This window comes from Mobula hypostoma, chromosome 13, assembly GCF_963921235.1.
Source record: "Mobula hypostoma chromosome 13, sMobHyp1.1, whole genome shotgun sequence".
In the NCBI taxonomy this organism is placed as follows: Eukaryota; Metazoa; Chordata; class Chondrichthyes; order Myliobatiformes; family Myliobatidae; genus Mobula; species Mobula hypostoma.
The window spans coordinates 86791661-86810949 of NC_086109.1; the positions used below are offsets into that span (position 1 = coordinate 86791661).

Sequence of the window (19289 nt, forward strand, 5' to 3'; positions counted from 1 at the left end):
GGACTGCACTACAGATGTCTGTGTAGAGCATTCTGATCCAATTCCGGATTCCTTCCCCAAATCCCATTTTGGAGAGCATGTCCGCCGTGTACGTGTGCAATATCCTGCTGAAGGCTTTCTCCTGGTCCAGGCTGACCAGGCAGGCGTTCACCCTCCTGTCCTGCATGTAGGCGATGGTGTCCCTCAGCAGTGCGAGGCTGTCCGAGATCTTCCTGCCCGGTACAGCACAGGTTTGGTCCGGGTGGATCACCTGTCCCAGAGCAGATTTGACCCTGTTGGCGATAGCCTTAGATAGGATCTTTTAGTCCACATTCAGAAGAGAGATGGGCCTCCAATTGCTAACGTCCTCCCTTTCCCCCTTCTGCTTGTAGATGAGGGTGATGATGCCCTTCCTCATGGAGTCTGACATACTGCCAGCCAGAAGCATAGCGTTGTACACTTCCAGCAGGTCTGGGCCCATCCAGTTCCACAGAGCCAAATACAACTCAGCCGGTAGGCGTCGCCTCCGGGAGTCTTACTCGACTCAAAGGACCAGATGGAGCCTGTCAGCTCATCCAGGGTCAGTGGCTGATCCAGACTCTCCCACTTGCCATCGTCTAAGTCCTATGTGATAGACGACAGGAAGTTACGGGAGGCTGTGGATTCTGTAGCCTTTTCATCGTACAGACCGGCATAGAAGGACCTACAGATCCTTAGTATGTCGGTCTGCGAGGACGCGACTGAGCCGTCCTCTTCCTTAAGGCTGTGGATCACAGAGCTCCCCCTGTGCACCTTCTGGAAGAAGAAGCGTGAGCACGTCTCGTCCTGCTCCATGCTTTGGACCCTTGATCGGAAGATGATCTCGGAGGATTCGGTGGTGAGGTCACCTCTCGCAACTCCTCCCTGACATCCACCCCCTTCGGCTGCAGGAGGAGGAGTTGCTGCAACTCTGTCTGGAGTTTATACAGTTCCCTCTGCTCCTGCCCTGCTTTCTGGATACCCTTGTGATGAAGAACCTCTTGATGTTCTCCTTAGTAGCCATGGGAGGAGATTGGTGCAGTGAGGGAATTGTGTGGAAGAGTCTCTGTTTTGGGAGGGGGTTGGCGTGGTGAGGGGATTGTGATGTGGAGTGCTCTGTGCTGTGGGGGGTAGATTGGTGGGGAGAGGGGATTCTGTGCAGACTAGTCTCTGCTCTGGGGCAGGATGGTGGGGAGAGAGCATTGTGGTATCGTTTGTGGTTTCCCAGGGCAAGAATAGCAAACACCAGAGGGCATATGTACGAAGTTAAGGGAGGGAAGTTTAGGGGAGACATCAGGGGTAAGTTTTTTTACACAGAGGGTTGTGGGTGCCTGGAATGCCTTGCCAGGGATGGTGGTGGAGGCTAAAACATTAGGGGTATTTAAGAGCCTCTTGGACAGGCACATTGATGAAACAAAAATAGAGGGTTACGGGGTAGTGTGGGTTTAGAATGTTTTTTTTAAGGAATATATGGGTCGGCACAACATCGAGGGCCGAAGGGCCTGTACTGTGCTGGAGTATTCTAGTACCTAGTGGTCTCTGCTGTAGGGGAGGTTGATGGGGATAGGGGATTGTGGTCTGGGATGGTGTCAACTGACAAACATCAGAGAATTTGAAGGCACTGCAGACAGTGATGTTATGAATGAAGTTATATTACTTGTATTAAGTTGCTGTTTGGATTTTGATAATAGTTTTGCCATTTAAATCGGGTGCAGAGAGGGAACTTCTGTGAACTTACAATGCAACATGAGATCATGTCAAAAGGTTAGCTTTATTTGTCACGTTTATAAAGGTCTTTGGCACATATACTGTACATAGCTAGGCTGTCTAAGACTTTTGCACAGTACCGTAGTAATTTTACATATTGCACTGCACTGCTGCCGCAAAACAAAACCTATTTCATGACATATGTGAATGATAAACCTGGTTTTGATATGGGTCTCTATGGTGGACTGAGAGTGGGAAGGGGGCAAGGAGAGGGAAATCATGGTTGGGAAGAGACAAAGGGAGAGGGGAGGGAGCATGAAGTTCCAGAGAGACATTCTGTAACGATCAATAACTCAATTGTTTGGAATCAAATGACATTGTCTGGTGTCTCAGGGTTGGGGGTGTTTGCACCTGCACCAATGTCCCCCCCCCCCACGCCGTCCCTGGCACTCCTTCTCTGCCACCTGTCCCACAGCGCTCCACCCTCGCCATACCCAACATTCTTTGCTCCTGCCAGATTTACAAAAGCACCCTCTGCTCCACGTTGACAAATACAGTACTGTGCAAAGTTCTTAGGCACCCAAGCTGCTTAAGACTTTTGCACGGTACTGCACATCAAAATCTAGGGTGAAATGCATTGTTTTCGTCTATGATAAACACAGTCCGATATGCACAGAGGATAGCCCACAAGTGTGGCCATGCTTCCGGTGTCAAAATAACCAGTGTCTAAAATGAGCAGAGGAGTCCTGAGAATGGTCCTGGCCCAAAATTTTAACTGTTTACTCCCCTCCATCGTTGCACAGGAGGAGAAACAGTGTCCGAATAGGAGAAGCACACCGAATTAATATTCACACAGTTAATGATTAAACATCTGGAGCAAAGGACAAATTAAGTAATGTTAATTGAGCTCCCTATGCACCACTTTAAAAGGCTAATCAGTAGGGGCTGCATATCTTTTGGGCTAGTATCCCTCTTGGGTGGCAGGGTGGAGATATGTCTCTACCAAAGGAGGTGTAAGTTTCTTTTCTCTTCGCTAGCTTGTGGGTCGCCCTTGGGTAAGCTATAGCACCTGCTTAGCCCTCCCACCCCTGATCAGGTCACATGAAGTCATGGGAGCAGGAGGTGGATGGTCGTATGAGCAGCTGCTGCAGATCACAAATCCTGGTTATGCGATCACTGACACCAGGCAGACAATCTCTGCAGAGTCTTGATAATGGCTGGGGCAGAGGGGGAGGGCACCTGTCTTGTAAAGACACTGCCCAGAGGAAGGCAATGGTCAACTGCCTCTGTAGAAAAATTTGCCAAGAACAATTATGGTCATGGGAAGACCATGGTCACTCACGTCGTACGACACGGCACATAATGACAATGATGAGTATCCTTCCGACGATTAGCAATTTAAATTGAACCTTGGTTTGCCCATCAGGTAGACTTTGGGCAGTCCTGATCTCCATACTTTGGTTTTAAATATAAAGACACTCCAAGACACTGAAGATAGACAATAGACAATATACAATAGGTGCAGGAGTAGGCCATTCAGCCCTTCGAGCCAGCACCACCATTCACTGTGATCATGGCTGATCATCCACAATCAGTACCCTTTTCCTGCCTTCTCCCCATATCCCTTCACTCCACTATCTTTAAGAGCTCTATCTAACTCTTTTTGAAAGAATCCAGAGAACTGGCCTCCACTGCCTTCTGAGGCAGAGCATTCCACAGATTCACAACTCTCTGAGTGAAAAAGTTTTTCTTCAACTCCATTCTAAATTGTCTACCCCTTATTCTTAAACTGTGGCCTCTGGTTCTGGACTCCCCCAACATTGGGAACATGTTTCCCGCCTCTAGCTTGTCCAATCCCCTAATAATCTTATATGGTGGTGCAAAGAAAGTTTAAAAATATGATATATTAGTGAGAAACTATCCCACCAGGAAATACACGGGCCCTGTTTTCTTCAGACAAAAATAGCTGAGGGAGTGAGGCCTTAAAGTCTCAATGAAGGTGACATTAGAGATCCTTTCACCTCTGAGGAATCCCGCAATCATAAGTATGAGAAGGTCACCAAAGTCTCTCACAGAGATTAACCAGAATAACTAGCATGGAACACACACAAAAGGCCGGAGGAATTCAGCAGGTGAGGCAGCATCTATGGGAAAGGGTAAACAGTTGACGTTTCAGGCCAAGACCCTTCCCGAAACGTCGACTGTTTCCTCTGTTCCATAGATTGTGCCCGACCTGTTGAGCTCCTCCAGCATTCTGTGTGTGTGTCGCTTTGGATTTCCAGCATCTGCAGATTTTCTAGTGCTTATAAATAGCATGGATACATGTAAGAAGAAGCCGGATAAATGTAGGTGACAGGAATAAAAGATTTGTTTGAACAGTTAAGGACGTTTAAAGGTAGCGTGGTAGCATAGAGGTTAGTGCAATGTTATTACAGCACCAGGTTCAATTCCACTGCTCTCTGCAAAGAGTCACTACCCACTCCCTGTGACTTCATGGCTTTCCCCCAGGTGCTCTGATCTCCTCCCACATTTCGAAGATGCATGGGTTGGCAAGTTAATCGGTTACATTGCCAGGTGTAATTGGGAGGCATGTGCTTGTCGGACTGGAAAGGACTGTTACTGAATTATACCTCTAAGTAAAGACAAAATAAAGTTATCTGAGAGGGAATAGGAGCTGATTTATACTGAGACTAAAAGGTAGCATTCAGCATTTTGGGCTGGATAGCTCCTTGGGGTAAAATTTAAATCTTAATACCCAAGTAGCAGGCATTCCAATGAAGCAGTCTGAAGTGAATACTGAGCTGGCTGAAAAAATGGCAAATTTAATCCTAAATCTTTTTAGGATTCAACTAAGCCCTTTACAAAGAATTAGGAGAAAGAAATGACTTCAAGCAAAGTCCTAATCTTCAGAAAGAGTTGACATTGAAACCAAAAACACAAACAAATATTTTCTGAATCCCAGTACGCTGAATATTTTATAACTTGTCCTTATTATCCCTGAGCAGCCTTGACATTCATGAATCAAAATGGCAAGGCACTTTCTCTGTAAAAAACTGTCAAAGTTTTTTGAATTTAGTTTTTTTTATATTTGTATTTCCTTGTTGACCCTTTGTCTCTTGTATCTTTGTTGAATTTAAGGTTCTGATGAATCGGACTTCACCACCTCAGTCATGCTCTCTTCTTTGAATAAATCCCACCACATCCGTTGTTTCCTCTTTATTGAATGAACCCCACCATCTCAGTCCATGTCCTCTCCTTTGAATGAACCCCACCATTTCAGTCATGTCCTCTCCTTTGAATGAACCCCACCATTTCAGTCATGTCTTCTTGTCTGAATGAACCCCACCATTTCAGTCATGTCCTCTCCTTTGAATGAACCCCACCATTTCAGTCATGTCCTCTTCTCTCTGCTACTGTCAGGCAGAAGGTACAGAAGCCTGCGGGTCCCACACCACCAAGCTCAGGAATAGCTACGTTCGCACATAAAGTCTGGTAAGGGGTGGGGAGGGGGTGGGTGCAGGGTGCTAATGAACAAGACTGAAGTAAGAGGCAGAAACCTGTATAATTAGTCAGTTCCATCATGGGTACTAGCCTCTGTAGTATCCAAGACATCTTCAAGGAGCGGTGCCTTGGGAAGGTGGCATCCATCATTAAAGATTCCACCTCCCCACCCAGGACGTGCCCTCTTCACACTCTTACCATCGGGAAGGTTCGTACAGAAGCCTGAAGGCACACACTCAGTGATTCAGGAACAGCTTCTTCCCCTCTGCCATCCAATTTCTAAATGGACATTGAACCCATGAACACCACACCACATTTTTATTCCTTTTTTTTGCACAACTTGTTTTAACTTAACTATTTAGTAAACATACTAAATGTAACCATTTTCCCCTCAATATTTATTTATCATGTATTTCTTTGTTCTGCTGCCGTAAAGTTAACACATTTCGCGATGTATGCCGGTGATATTAAACGTGATTCTGATTGAACTGACCTGCCAAGCGTTAAACCTACCTCACTATGAACCACCTCTTGCATTACGATGGACTTGCCTCTGATTGTATCTTTGCATTTTTTATACTAAGGTCTAGCCTTTTCACAGTCTATTCCCTCTCCCTCTCTTTACTGAGTAAATGGTTCCCAACCTTTTTTTATGCCATGGTTCCCTACTGTTAGTCTGTGGGCCCCAGGTTGGGGACCACCTGCTTTAACATCTGTAATTTATTTGAAAGTTATGTTCTGTGTGACATTGGTACCCAGAAGCCTGTGATGCTGCTGCAAGGAAGTTTTCATTGTACCTGTACCTCACTGTATTTGTACACATGATGATAAACCTGACTAGACTCCCAGTCATAGTGCACTAAAGTACAGAAACAGGCCCTTCAGCCCATCTACTCCATTCTGCATGGTCCCATTGATCTGCACCTGGACCATAGCCCTCCATAACCCTCCCATTCAAGTATCTCTTAAATGCTGCAAATCAAACTTCTGAAAGAGTACCCCTTAAATATTTCACCTTTCATCCTATGATCTCTAGTTACAGTATAACCATATAACCATATAACCATATAACAATTACAGCACGGAAACAGGCCATCTCGGCCCTTCTAGTCCGTGCCAAATACTACTCTCACCTAGTCCCACAGACCTGCACTCACCCCATAACCCTCCATTCCTTTCCTGTCCATATATCTATCCAATTTAACTTTAAATGACAACATCGAACCTGCCTCAACCATTTCTGCTGGAAGCTCGTTCCACACAGCTGCCACTCTCTGAGTAAAGAAGTTCCCCCTCATGTTACCTCTAAACTTTTGCCCTTTAACTCTCAACTCATGTCCTCTTGTTTGAATCTCCCCCATTCTCAATGGAAAAAGCCTATCCACGTCAACTCTATCAATCCCCCTCATAATTTTAAACACCTCTATCAAGTCCCCCCTCAACCTTCTACGCTCCAAAGAATAAAGACCCAACCTGTTCAACCTTTCTCTGTAACTTAGGAGATGAAACCCAGGCAACATTTTAGTAAATCTCCTCTGTACTCTCTCAATTGTATCACCAAACCTCAGTGGAAAAAAACCTGCTTGCAATCTACCCTACTGAAGATTTAAAAATTCAAAATACATTTATTATCAAAGTATGTATACAGAATTCAACTCTGAGATTTGTCCTCCCACAAGCAGCCAGGAAACAAAGAAACACCATGGAACCTGTTCAAGAAAACATCAAACACCCGAAGCGCGAAGTAAAGAACAAATTGTGCAAAAAGCAGAAAGTGAGCAACAACACACAGAATTTAAACACCAAACCAGGAGACCGGTAGTATTCAGTTTAGTTCAGTTCAGTACAATGCAAGTTCGAGGACCATTCTTTGCCGAAGCACCCCCACTGTTTATATAGGTCACCCCAAGAAAAATGCTCAAAAGCTGCAAAAACAATGTGACCAGAATCTAGAAACCCATGCAACATCAACCTCAAAGTCCCCAAAATAAGTCTGCAGCCTCGCCAATCAATCCTTGCAACGTAGATCCCCAGACTCCTGCACTTTCCTCTGACAGCAACCAGTGGGGTGTGGGGGAGAGGAAAACTAGTCAAACACAGGTAGACATGCATAACACCCACCCATCCCTGCTCTCATCCTCATCGACTTCAACCTTGCTCGAAGCCTCAATCAGAGAGAAGCAATGGAGTCAATCGTGGTCTCACAACTGGTCTCCAGGCATCCAGGCCTCTCGGCCGCGCACTTAGCTCTAAACCTCACTGAACTCCCAGCAAAGTGCCTTATCGCTCTATACCTATATCCCTTATTATTTTGTATACCTCTATCAAACCTCCCCTCATTCTCCTATGTTCCAGGAAAAAAGTCTGAACCTATTAATTTCCCTGTAACTTATGTCCTCAATTCCTAATAACATCCTTGTTAATTTTCTCTGTACTCTTTCAATCTTATTGATACACTGTTTACTTGTTTTCTACAGTGGATCCACCTGCCTGCAGCAGTTCCTCACTACCCAAAGCAAGAGATATTGACTTTACAAGGGGTACCTGGAAGTGAAGGGTGTGAGGAAGGTTTAGGTGAATGACTATGCAGAAGACAGGAATGATTTTAAGCCACAGCTGGTAAGACCATAAGACCATAAGACAAAGGAGCAGAAGTCGGCCATTCGGCCCATCGAGTCTGCGCCACCATTTTATCATGAGCTGATCCATTCTCCCATTTAGTCCCACTCCCCTGCCTTCTCACCATAACCTTCGATGCCCTGGCTACTCAGATACCTATCAATCTCTGCCTTAAATACACCCAATGACTTGGCCTCCACTGCTGCCCGTGGCAACAAATTCCATAGACTCACCACCCTCTGTCTAAAAAAATAAGGTACTAACATCATTGGCTATTGACGGAACATAAAAGCTGAACATAAGAAGCTGTTTTACACAAAACCAGAATGAAAAATAAATAGTACCTGCAATGGTAAATTATGGAGATCGTAATTTAAACATAGCATTAGCGGGACTTCATAAAACAGAAATATGTAATTCAATAATATTTTGTGTTTTTTTAATAAAAAGTGTTGGGTTGGTTCTTTTATAGTTTCTGATCAGTTTTTTTAAATGAGTTCCAGCCTCTAATAGAGTTTGCATTTAATTCCAGTAACAGACCGACTGCTACATCCTGAAAGTTGTCTCCTCGATTCAAAATCAACTTGATGTTACTCTGGCTGTTCAAGGGAAAATTCTGTGACCCTACTTAAAGGAAAATGGGGAATTCAAGATAAGGTAAGCTTTATTTGTCATATCGACATTGAAATATACAGTGAAATTTGTCATTTGTGTCGATGACCAACATACTCCAGGGATGTCCACAAGTACTCCATGCCTCCAATGCCAAATAGCAGGCACACAACTTTCTAAACTTTCTAACCTTAACCTGTACCGCTTTGGAATGAGGGAGGAAACTGAAGAACATGGAGGAAACCCATACAGTCTTGGGGAGAATGTACACACTCCTTATAAACAGCAGCTGGAATTGAACCCTGACCGTATCACTGTGAGAACTATGACAAACGCTATGCCACCCTGCCCCCACCGTTATGTCCACACTGATATTAATATCCAAACATCCATTTCGAGCATTAGAGGCCATTGTACAAATACTTGAAACCTTTCACTGTGAAATTGCGGGACGCCAGACACAATTTCCAAATGGAGCAGATCCTTGTACAGCACTGTGCAAAAGTCTTAGGCACCCCAATGGCAGATATGCGCCCAAGACTTTCGCACAGTACTGTGTAATATAGAACAGTACAAGGTTGATGCTGTGATGACCTTATACCTACTCCAGGTTTGAGAGGGAGAAGATAAAGTCAGACGTATCAGTATCACGGTGGTGTAAAGAGAATTACAGAGGCGTGAGAGAAGAGCTGGCCAAAGTTCATTGGAAGGAGACACTAGCAGGGATGAGCAGCAGTGGCTGGCTTTTCTTGGGGCATTTTGGAAAGCCAAAGATGAAGAAATATTCCAAAGGGAGGATGAGGCCAGCCAATAATATAAAAGAGAAAAGGAGTAAAAGAAGTAAAAAAGAGGTGAGAGTGGAGTTTGGATGGTTGGAAAATGACGCTGGAGAAGTAGAAATGAGGAACAAAGAAATGGTGGATGAACTAAATGAATATCACTGTGGATGACACCAGCAGTATGCCAGAAATTCGAGAGTGTCAGGGGACAGAAGTTAATGTAGTTGCTATTACTAAGGAGAAAGTGCTTCGGAGGGTGAAAGGTCTTAAGGTAAGTAGATAAGCCAGCTGGACCAGATGGACTACAGCCCAGGGACGTGATTCTTGAGAGATCATTACTAATGCCTCCACAGTCTCTGTGTTCTATGACTCTAAAACAGTACTTGACATGGTTAATTGAAGACTCCAGATCATGTAAACTTCCCAGCTGAGAATTGAGCTATTGTTACTTGATCAGCTGAAAAGTTTTCATGGAAGCAAGGAGAGCTGACAGGAGATCTAACAGAGGTGATCATGAATACGATGAGTAGAGAGGGAAGATAAACAGAAGCAGGTTCCATTAGTAGATGATTCAAGGTAAAGGAGACAGTCAAATTTTGGGGGCAAAAGATTTAAAAGTGATGTGAAAGAAAACATTTTAATGCCATTATAATCTGGAAATCATTACCTCTAGCGTTGGTGGAAACATTGTGCTTTGAAGGGGAGTTAACATGTGGGGAATAACAGAGAGAGGGCAATGTTGGAATTGTGCTACACAAAGCCAGTACTGACTTGATGGACCAATTGGCCTTCTGCTGTGGTGTAACATTTGATGGAAACTGCTATTAAAAAAGTCGCTTTACTCATTATTCAACTTTCCCTGTCTAGAAGGTCCCTCTCACAGAGCACGGCTGTCATGTTTGGAAACAGTTTTGAGGATCCAATTAATTTTGTGTACTTTGAAATCTGTCTGTGATATCAGGGACTAGTGCACAAAGTAAGTGATGATCTCGAGAATGTTTAGAACTTGGGGAGCTTCCATGAAGTTATCCAAAGTCACCCATGCAAGTCCCATTCATTCCAAGATTGTACACCAAGGTCTGGGACTTGCTTGGAATTCGGCTGAGATTAAGTGATTGTATTTCACATTGGGTCCTTACGCACAGTGCAAACTTCACTTAGAGTCATAAAACCATAAGACCCAGGGGCAGAACTAGGCCAATCAGCCCATTGAGTCTGCTCCACCACTCTATCATAGCTGATTTAATTATCCCTCTCAATCCTATTCTCCCGCTTTCTCCCTGTGACCTTTGACACCCTTACTCATCAAGAACCTATCAACCTCCCCTTTCAATATATTCAGTGATTCAGAGAGATCCAGTAAATAACCAGGCCCTTCAGCCCATTGAGTCGGTGCTGACCAATTTTACAGTAATCCTACATCAATTCCATTTTTAAAACTTCTCCCCACATCCTCACCATCTCCCCCCAGATTCTAATCTGCACAGACCCCCTTGCTTAATGGTATTGCTCCATGGTATCAAAAGGTTGGGAACCTCTGCTCTAAGGTCTTCGTCACTGGCATTGTTCAGTTTGAACATCATATAGAGGAATACATCAATGTAACTATGCTCCATTGCCCTGGACTGCCCACAGTGGAAGCAACCTCACAACATCTGTCCTGTTAAGCCCTCTCCAATTATTTTGTTTTACCTCTTATGCCTCTAAACTCAAATAAATATTGGCACAAACTCAGAAGATAAGATTCTCCATTCTGGGAATGACTTTATCCTTCTCTGCATTGCCACCAGTACCTCCTAAACTATGGATATCAGAACAACGAGCAGTGCTCCAGATAACACGGAGCACTGCGGGTCTACAAACCTCAGTCCTGTAAAGGAAGCAGAGATATGAGACTTTGCCAGCCACTATTTAATAAAGGAAGTGGAATCAATTGATAAGTTCCTGGCACTGAGATTCCTTGCTGTCGGGCAGATGAGGGCGTTTGAGAGTTTCAGTGCTTGAAAAGAGATGTACAATGGAAGAGCTGGTCAGAATCGCCACCCCGCACTTAGAGGACAGCTGTCCAAGAAGAGGAATGCTTCAGGTCCCAGAGCTAATCAATCACAGTTGGCTGCAAAAATGGCAAAGTGTCCGGGTTAAAAAGTAAGAACAAATCAGAATTTGTGCACTGGGAGGCTGCCAAAGCTTTCTTGAGGGAATATGCTGCACGACAGGGATTGAAAATGTGATAGATTGGATCTGTAGCTCTTAATTGATTTAGCTATAGCTTAGTATAGAGACAAATCCCTCCCGCTGAGATCCCCACCAGCACAGAGAATCTGATCCACTTGACGTGATGAGAAGGCATCTGCCATGGGCAATGAGTACAGCACGGTAGCATAACGAATTACAGCATTAGCGATCGGAAGATTGGGGTTCAATTCCCACTGCTGTCTGTACGGAGTTTGCACGTACTCCCTGTGACCACATGGGTTTCACCTGGGTGCTCTGGTTTCCTCCCACATTCCACCGAAGTGCAGGTTAGGGATAGCGAGTTGTGAGCAAGCTCTGTTGGTGCTGGAAACAGGCTGCCTCCACCATGTCTTTGGACTGTGTTCGCCATTGGTGACACAAGACAATGCATTTCACTGTATGCTTCAATGTACATGTGACAAATAAAGCTAATTTGTTTGTTTATTTAGTGGTACAGCCTGGAGAAGGCCCTTCTGCCCCTTTGAGCCATGCTGCCCCAGGAACCCTGATTAACCCTAACCTAATCAGTTGATAACTTACAAGACTAATTAACCTACCTGGTACAATCTTGGACTATGAGAGGGACCTGGGTCACCTGGAGAAAACTCATCCATTCCATGGGAAGGACAAACTGAGAACTCTTACAGAATGGCGCTGGAATTGAACTCCAAACTTCGGAACACCCTGAGCTGTAATGTTTCACTAACTGTTATGCTAATCCTTTATCCTCAAAGCTTGTTGGACCAGACTACAGCAACGGTAATACTGAAGCACTGCACCCTAGAACAAGCTGCATCCTCAGCCTAGCTCTTCCACACTGTGTGCATTAACCTAGCAACGTGGAAAATTGCCCAGGTAGCTCCCTGTGCACAGAAATCAAAATTATTACCATGCAGCCAGTTAACTCTCAATCATCAACAGAACAATGGAAGAAAATGCCAACAGTACGGTCAGGCATCACTCACTCTCCAATAACCTGCTCACCGACGCCAGACCTCAACATTAATACAGCCTTAGTCCCCAGCTCCGCCATTGCAGATTTCAACAGCTCCAGAAATTACTGGTCCCTACCTCTGCCATCAGATTTCTAAACGGTCTATGAAACCACAAACTCTACCTCGTTATTTTTGTTCTTTAAAAAAAAAATTTTGTTGTAACTTACAGTAAAATTTTTAAGTATTGCACTGTACTGCCACCACAAAGCAAAAATTTCACGACATACGTTAGTGATAATAAACTTGATTCTGAATTCTGTCTATGATCTGCACCACAGAACTGAGGTGAGTGACTTTGAGGTTAAAGCCTTATTTGTCTGAACAGCTTTAGTGTTTCTACAGCATTTTCAAACTGTACCTCTTCGGAGAGGCACGCACTGGATTGGCATGTGTACTTACCTCCATAACCTCATTGGGGTTTTTGGGTGATCATTTGGGCAAATGACAACACTGCTTGTCGGGCGGCATGTGCTGCCAATATGCATGACTCATCGTTCATACCTAGGAGAAACCAAGGACATAGGAAATAGAGAAATCATAAAGATGACTGATACGTTGTAAGGGCAGGAAGCCCTCAATGAATCTCACAGAAATGATTGTCTGTCAGAAATTCTTGGAGGATAACTTGTTCCACCCTTTCCTATGCTCTGACTACTTATCACTAGGCGCTTGTAATATATTCATCCTAAAGGGTACTTTTCCTTCCCATTTATTTTATTTATCTTTTCCTCTGGGCTTTCCAAGGTTACACACAACTTGAATCTGTAAGAAGGAAAATATCGCTTGCCCTATTACAGTTATTCAGTAAGCTGTGACATGAGATCCAGGCACTGAGAGTGACCTCAGGCTGAGAAAATTTAAAAGGATGTTGCCGGGACTTGGGCACCTAAGTCATAGGGAAAGGTTTGAACAGGTTTGGACTTTATTCCCTGGAGCGTAGGAGAATGAGGGGAGATTTGATAGAGGTATGCAAAATTGTGAAGGGTAGAGATTGAGTAAATGCAAGCAGCTCTTTCCATTGAGGTTAGGTGAGACGCAAACTGGAGGTCACAGGTTAGGGGTGAAAGGTGAAATATTTAAGGTGAACCTGAGGGGGAGCTTCTTCTCTCAGTGTGTGGTGTGAGTGTGGAAAAAGCTACCAGTGAAAGTGGTGGATGTGGGATTGGTTGTAACATTCAAGAGAAGCTTCGGTAAGTACATGGATGGGAAGGGTACGGAGTGCCATCGTCCAAGTGCAGATCAATGGGACTAGCTCAGCATGGATTAGATGGGCTGAAGGGCCTTTTTCTGTGGTGTAGTACTCTATGACTCTAATTCCTTCCTTCTCCCACATAAATCTTTCATTCTGACTGGCATGTTCCCTTCTTTGCAATTCAGAGGACTAATTGAAAGAAGGAGTGAGCTATGTCTGTGCTGAAACGTCTTTGGAATACAGCTCACATCTGAAAAAATAGTGCCCTTCTAATGCTTCCCGTCCAAGTCCATTTTCAAACTATCAAGTCTGATAAGTAGGACAGGGACCATTTAGCAGTAATGTACTGTGAAATAAATATCAGCTGCTGCTGGAAAGGTTCCATAAAAGCAAAGAGATAATGAGCAGATAATCTGTCCTGCTGAAAAAGTTTGAAGGATAAACACTGTCTTGACACAAGATGCAAGATCCTTGCCATTGTACAACATGGTGTCAAGGGATCTTCAAGACAGGGCCTCAGTTTAGTGAGTCATTCCGAAGATGGACCTTTGACATTGCAGTATTCATTCAGTACAACAGCAGTGTTTCACCCTGAGTATCAGTGTATGAGTTTTTGGAATGGACCTTGAACTCTATTGTCTTCTCACAGATATGAGGTCTAGCTGTCTAAGGTGTAGTTCAGCATTCTTTTCCATGGTGTGATGCCATATCTGTGACCTGTGGTTTCAGCTGATGGCAAGGGTCATGGAATCACTCCTATAGGCCGATGTTTTTAAAGGAAATAAACTATGGTAGCATTTGTGACCAACTCTTTCCTCTCATTAATACTTCACCAGAGGCTACAATTGTTTGTCACTTGTGGGGCTCTTCACCACACATTATTAAGGAATAATTTCATGCCTTAATTATGAGGGAAAAGTGGAAAAGAGACTCAAATGTGAGAGGTCAGCGATCACTTTTTAGAATCAGATTGACTAAATAATGGCAAACACTGGTCCTTCCTCAAGATGAGGAGGCGACATGGTAGCATAGTGGTTAGCACAACGCTTTATAGTACCAGTGACCCAAATTCAATAGCCGACATGCCTGTAAGGAGTTTGCACCTTCTCCCCATGACATGGGTTTCATCCAGGTGCTCTGGTTTCCTCCTGCAGACCAAAGACGTACAGGTTGGTAGGTTAATTAGTCACTGTAAATTGTCCTCTGATTAGGCTAGGATTCGAAAGACCAGAAGACACTATTCCACACTATCTCAATAAATAAACAAAATAATGGATTGTTTTAAAGAGGGTTGGTCCCCCTAAAATGATGCCCAAAAACAATAGATTGATTTTCTTGTTCAGATGCTATTCTATATTTGCCTGTGTTTTAAAGAGCACATTACAAATAAGCTCTCATTTACCATTAAATTAAACATTGTTCTCCTCAAAGGCTTTGAATGGCATTCCTTGAAGATTCCATGAGGGAATATTCTGTTCAGTGTGCCACTGAGCATTAGGGGCTAGGTTCAGTCCCTAGTTCCTCGCCCCTCCTCTCTCTTTTTCCATTCTCCACTCCGGCTCCCCTCTTACCCCGTCCCTTCTCCTCACCTGCCCATCTCCCCCCTCTAATGCCCCTTCTCCTTCCCTTTCTCCCATGGCCCACTCTCCTCTCCTATCAGATTCCTTCATCTTCAGCTCTTTACCTTTTCCACCTATCACCTCCCAGCTTCTCACTTCATCTCCCCTCCCTTCCCCCCCCCCCCTCATCTGGCTTCACCGATCACCTGCCAGCTTGTATTCCTTCCCTTCCCCTACCTTCTTATTCTGGCTTCTTCCCCCTTCCACTTTAATCCTGATGAAGGGTCTCAGCCTTAAACATCGACTGTTTATCTCCCTCCATGAGATGCTGCCTGACCTGCTGAGTTCCCCCCATCATTTTGCGTGTGTTACTCAGTTCCTAGTCTATCTTAAACTGATTGACCTCAGCCTGTGAACTGCTTGATGAATATCAATGACTTAACACATCTGAGTTAAAGTAAGTTAGATTGTCCAAAACTGAAACGTGACACATTGTAAATGATAAACATGGATTTTCACCAGGCTGTAGCTATATTAGGACCAATTCTGATTCTGTGGTTGAAGGGAACACCAAGCCAACACACTGCCTAAATTCAGTGATGTTGTAATGTTACACCACCACGATGCCTCACGAACCAACAGACCTAGTAGGCAGCAAAATTTTATTCCACTATGTACCCATGTATCCCAAAGAATTGGCTCTCGCTGAGTTACATTGTTCCCTGAACCAATTCGGTAAATCTCACAGGGAGAAAGCACGGCTTCCATGTTAGACAAGCTAATTCTCCACCTGTTCTCAAGGACCTGGTTTGATGATTAAAACCTTGTGAAAAGGCATCAGTAAAAATAGTAATTATCACAAGAGATTCTGCAGATGCTGGAAATCCAGAGTACTATGGTAGTGTAATGCTTTACAGTACCAGCGACCGGGGTTCAATTCCTGCTGCTGCCTGTAAAGAGTTTGTATATTCTCCCCGTGAACGCGTGCGTTTCCTCCTGGTGCTCTGATTTCCTCCTACAGTCTAAAGATATAGTGGTTGGTAGGTTGTTTGCTCATTGTAAGTTCTCCCACGATTAGGTTAGGGTTAAACTGGGGATCGCCGGGCAGGGTGGCTCAAAGGGCCGGAAGGGTCTATTCCATGCTGTATCTCAATAAACAAGTAAAAATGCTGGAAGACCTCAGCAGGTCAGGCAGCATCTATGGAGGGGAATCATTTGATTTGATTCACAAGGTGGTGAGAAATATTGTCCATCAGCAGAAAGATCAATAATCAAATAATCAATTGACCAATAACCAAAGGAAATAAATCTCGGACAACTGGTGAATTACTCAGCAAAATATGATTCTGGAATACGATCAGTGGAAAAGGATTCATTATAGTGGAATCAGAATATAAAAGGTCACAGGAACGAACAATAGATTGGGATTCTTTCACATACTGTACATAAATGATTACAAAAACAATAGCAAAGTAGTGGAGATCTGAAGTATAATTGGAGAATGCTGGAAGCATACAGCAGTTCAGGTAGGAGAGGGAGAGAGCGGGGAGAGGGGAAGAGCGAGAAAGACAGAGGGAAAGAGAAGGAGAGTGGGGAGTGGGGAGAGAGAGAGATTTAGCACTTCAAGTCAAAAACAATTCCTTAGTATCTGAAAAGTCACTGACATGAGATGTTAACTATCTTCTCAGCCCTTTTGGGTTTCATGACCAACACTGATTTCTGAGTGTGCTGGGTTCTGGTGACCCGAACAGAAGGAACCAAAGATTGCATAGGTTGGAAATTTTTAGTGACAAGCTTCACCATTTGTTATTATTATGAAATTAAAAATATAATATTATTTGAGGCTTTATAAGCTGTTGGTCAAAACACACTTGGGGTATGGTTCGCAGTTTTGGGCCCCTTATCTAAGGAAGGATGTGCTGGTATTGAGGAAGGTCCAGGGGTAGTTCACAAAAATGATTGACGTGAGTCCAGAAGAGATTCACGAGAATGATCCTGAGGACGAAAGGGTAAATATATGATGGCTCTAGGTCTGTATTTGCTGGAGTTTAGATGAGGTGGGGGTGGGGGTATCTCACTGAAACTACCGAATATTGAAAGGCCTAGATAGAGTGGAAATGGAGAAGATGTGTCCTATAGCAGGAGGAGTTTAGAACCAGAGAACACAGTCTCAGAATTGAGGAACATCCCTTTAGAAAAGAGATGCAGGAGGAACTTCTTTTGCCAAATGAATCCGTGTAATTTATTGCCACAGATGACTGTGGAGGCCATTTGTGCAATGGGTATACCATTGGGTATATCTAAAGCAGAGGTTGATAGGTTCTTGATTAGTAAGGGCGTGAAAGGTTATGAGGAGAAGGCAGAGGAACGGGGTTGAGAGGGATAATAGGTCAGCAATGATGGAATGTTGGAGCAGAATTGATAGGCTGAATGGCCTAACTCTGCTCCTATATCTTAGGGTCTTGTGGTTTAAAACTCAAATATTGTCTTCCAGGCAAGACAAGGAAACATAACTCTTGAAGGATTAAATTGTTGTGGGGGAGTTGGAATGGCAAAATGAGAGACACTAATTGCATGAGACGGAAAATGTAATGTCTCAACGTGAAACTCTCATTTAATTAATAACTGGAATCAAATAATTGTGATATCAAAGAGGCAAATTTTTTCTCCTGTCTACTGCCAAGTGCAGGTAGGTCCACAAATTTATTTACAAGAGGACAGAGAGTTCACAGACTTTGTTAGAATCTCAGGTGCCCTGTGATCTTTATTCTGGAAAGTTTGTTCCATTCAAATCTCTTGCATCAGCCTCGACCTGACATATAACCTACGGATCTCCTACTCGGGGACTGCAGTGAACCTGGTTATTCGTCGTGGCTCCAAAAGGGTTGCCTGGCCATTCAGATGGGAGGCAACGTTCTTCCCAAAACCTTTCCTGGAAGGAAGACTTGCAGGAGGCTGGAACGTCCCAGTCTGTAATTATGAGGACCTGCGTTAAGTTGGAACCATTGGCTCTACAGACTGTCACAAGTGCCTAAACTCTGCTTGGCAAAGACAAAAGAAGCACGATTGAAATGGCGAGGTCTTGGTGTAGTGTGGCCTCAGGACCAGACCCGAGCCACATCAGTCTATGATATGGAGTATCCCACCATTCCAGGCAAAGGCATTTGAACAGATTATTGGTTGCAATCTTGGCCCTTGTCAAAATGTAATTAAGTCCTTTGCTTGCAAATATAACAATGTTTTCAACAGTTCACAATCCTGCTTAGCCCCTGCGCTTGTCTTGCAAAACAAAAACTTTGAAGAAAAATTTTGTTTTTGTTCAAAAGTCTGGGCACCATTACGTCTTAATTCAAAAAAAAGTACAAAATCAAATGTCCTTTTATAGGACAGATTCCATATTTTCGCACCACTCATGGTCCTCAAGGTTGTAAATAAATTTGGTCTTTTGTGACTGATGGTGACTGGAGTCCCTCCTTGCTGTGTCCAGCGTTAAGGTTGATGCAAAGAGGTCACTGGCTGTCAGTGGCTGGAGGTTGCCCTCGTCATCTCTGATATACTTGCTGGCATTCCTCCTCAAACAGTGCCAGGTCGTCGTGTAAAGGATGAAGGCAAGTGTCTTCAGGGTGATGGCAATGCTGATGTAGAGGTAGCGATAAACGACGTTATCGTACAGCATACATGCACCCAGCTCTCCGCAGATCGTGGTCCAGAACAAGCACGTCGAGTCAATCCCCGCGCCAAAGATGAGAGGAGGAGGAATGAAACCTGTGGAGAACAAACAAGACGTAGTATGAGAGGGAACCACAGCGGATAACTTCACTAGCCCCACCACTGAACCGTTCCCACAAACTGTGGACTCACTTTCAAGGACATTTCATCTCATGTTCTCAATATTTATTGCTTATTGATTTATCACCATTTTTTCCCTTTCTTTTTTCTATTTGACCAGTTCGTTGTTTTTTTGCACTCTGTCCTGTTAGGTGCAGTTTTGCATTGAAAATTTTGTGCTTCTTGTACTTACTGTGACTGTCTGCAAGAAAATGAATCTCATCTTTGTATATGGTGACATATATGTACTTTTCGATATTAAATT

The 19289-nt window shown here is 43.9% G+C and overlaps 1 protein-coding gene across 2 annotated transcripts in view; it reads right to left on the reverse strand.

Moving 5' to 3' along the window:
- Positions 1-15488: 15488 nt before the first annotated feature.
- slco3a1a (solute carrier organic anion transporter family member 3A1a) overlaps positions 15489-19289 on the reverse strand; it is a 231223-nt gene continuing 227422 nt past the window's right edge. For both annotated transcript variants that reach the window (XM_063066548.1, XM_063066547.1), the window contains one exon: positions 15489-18961. In XM_063066548.1, the coding sequence (XP_062922618.1) occupies positions 18576-18961 (386 nt within the window). In that variant the 3' untranslated portion in view covers positions 15489-18575. The remainder of the gene's footprint in view (positions 18962-19289) is intronic.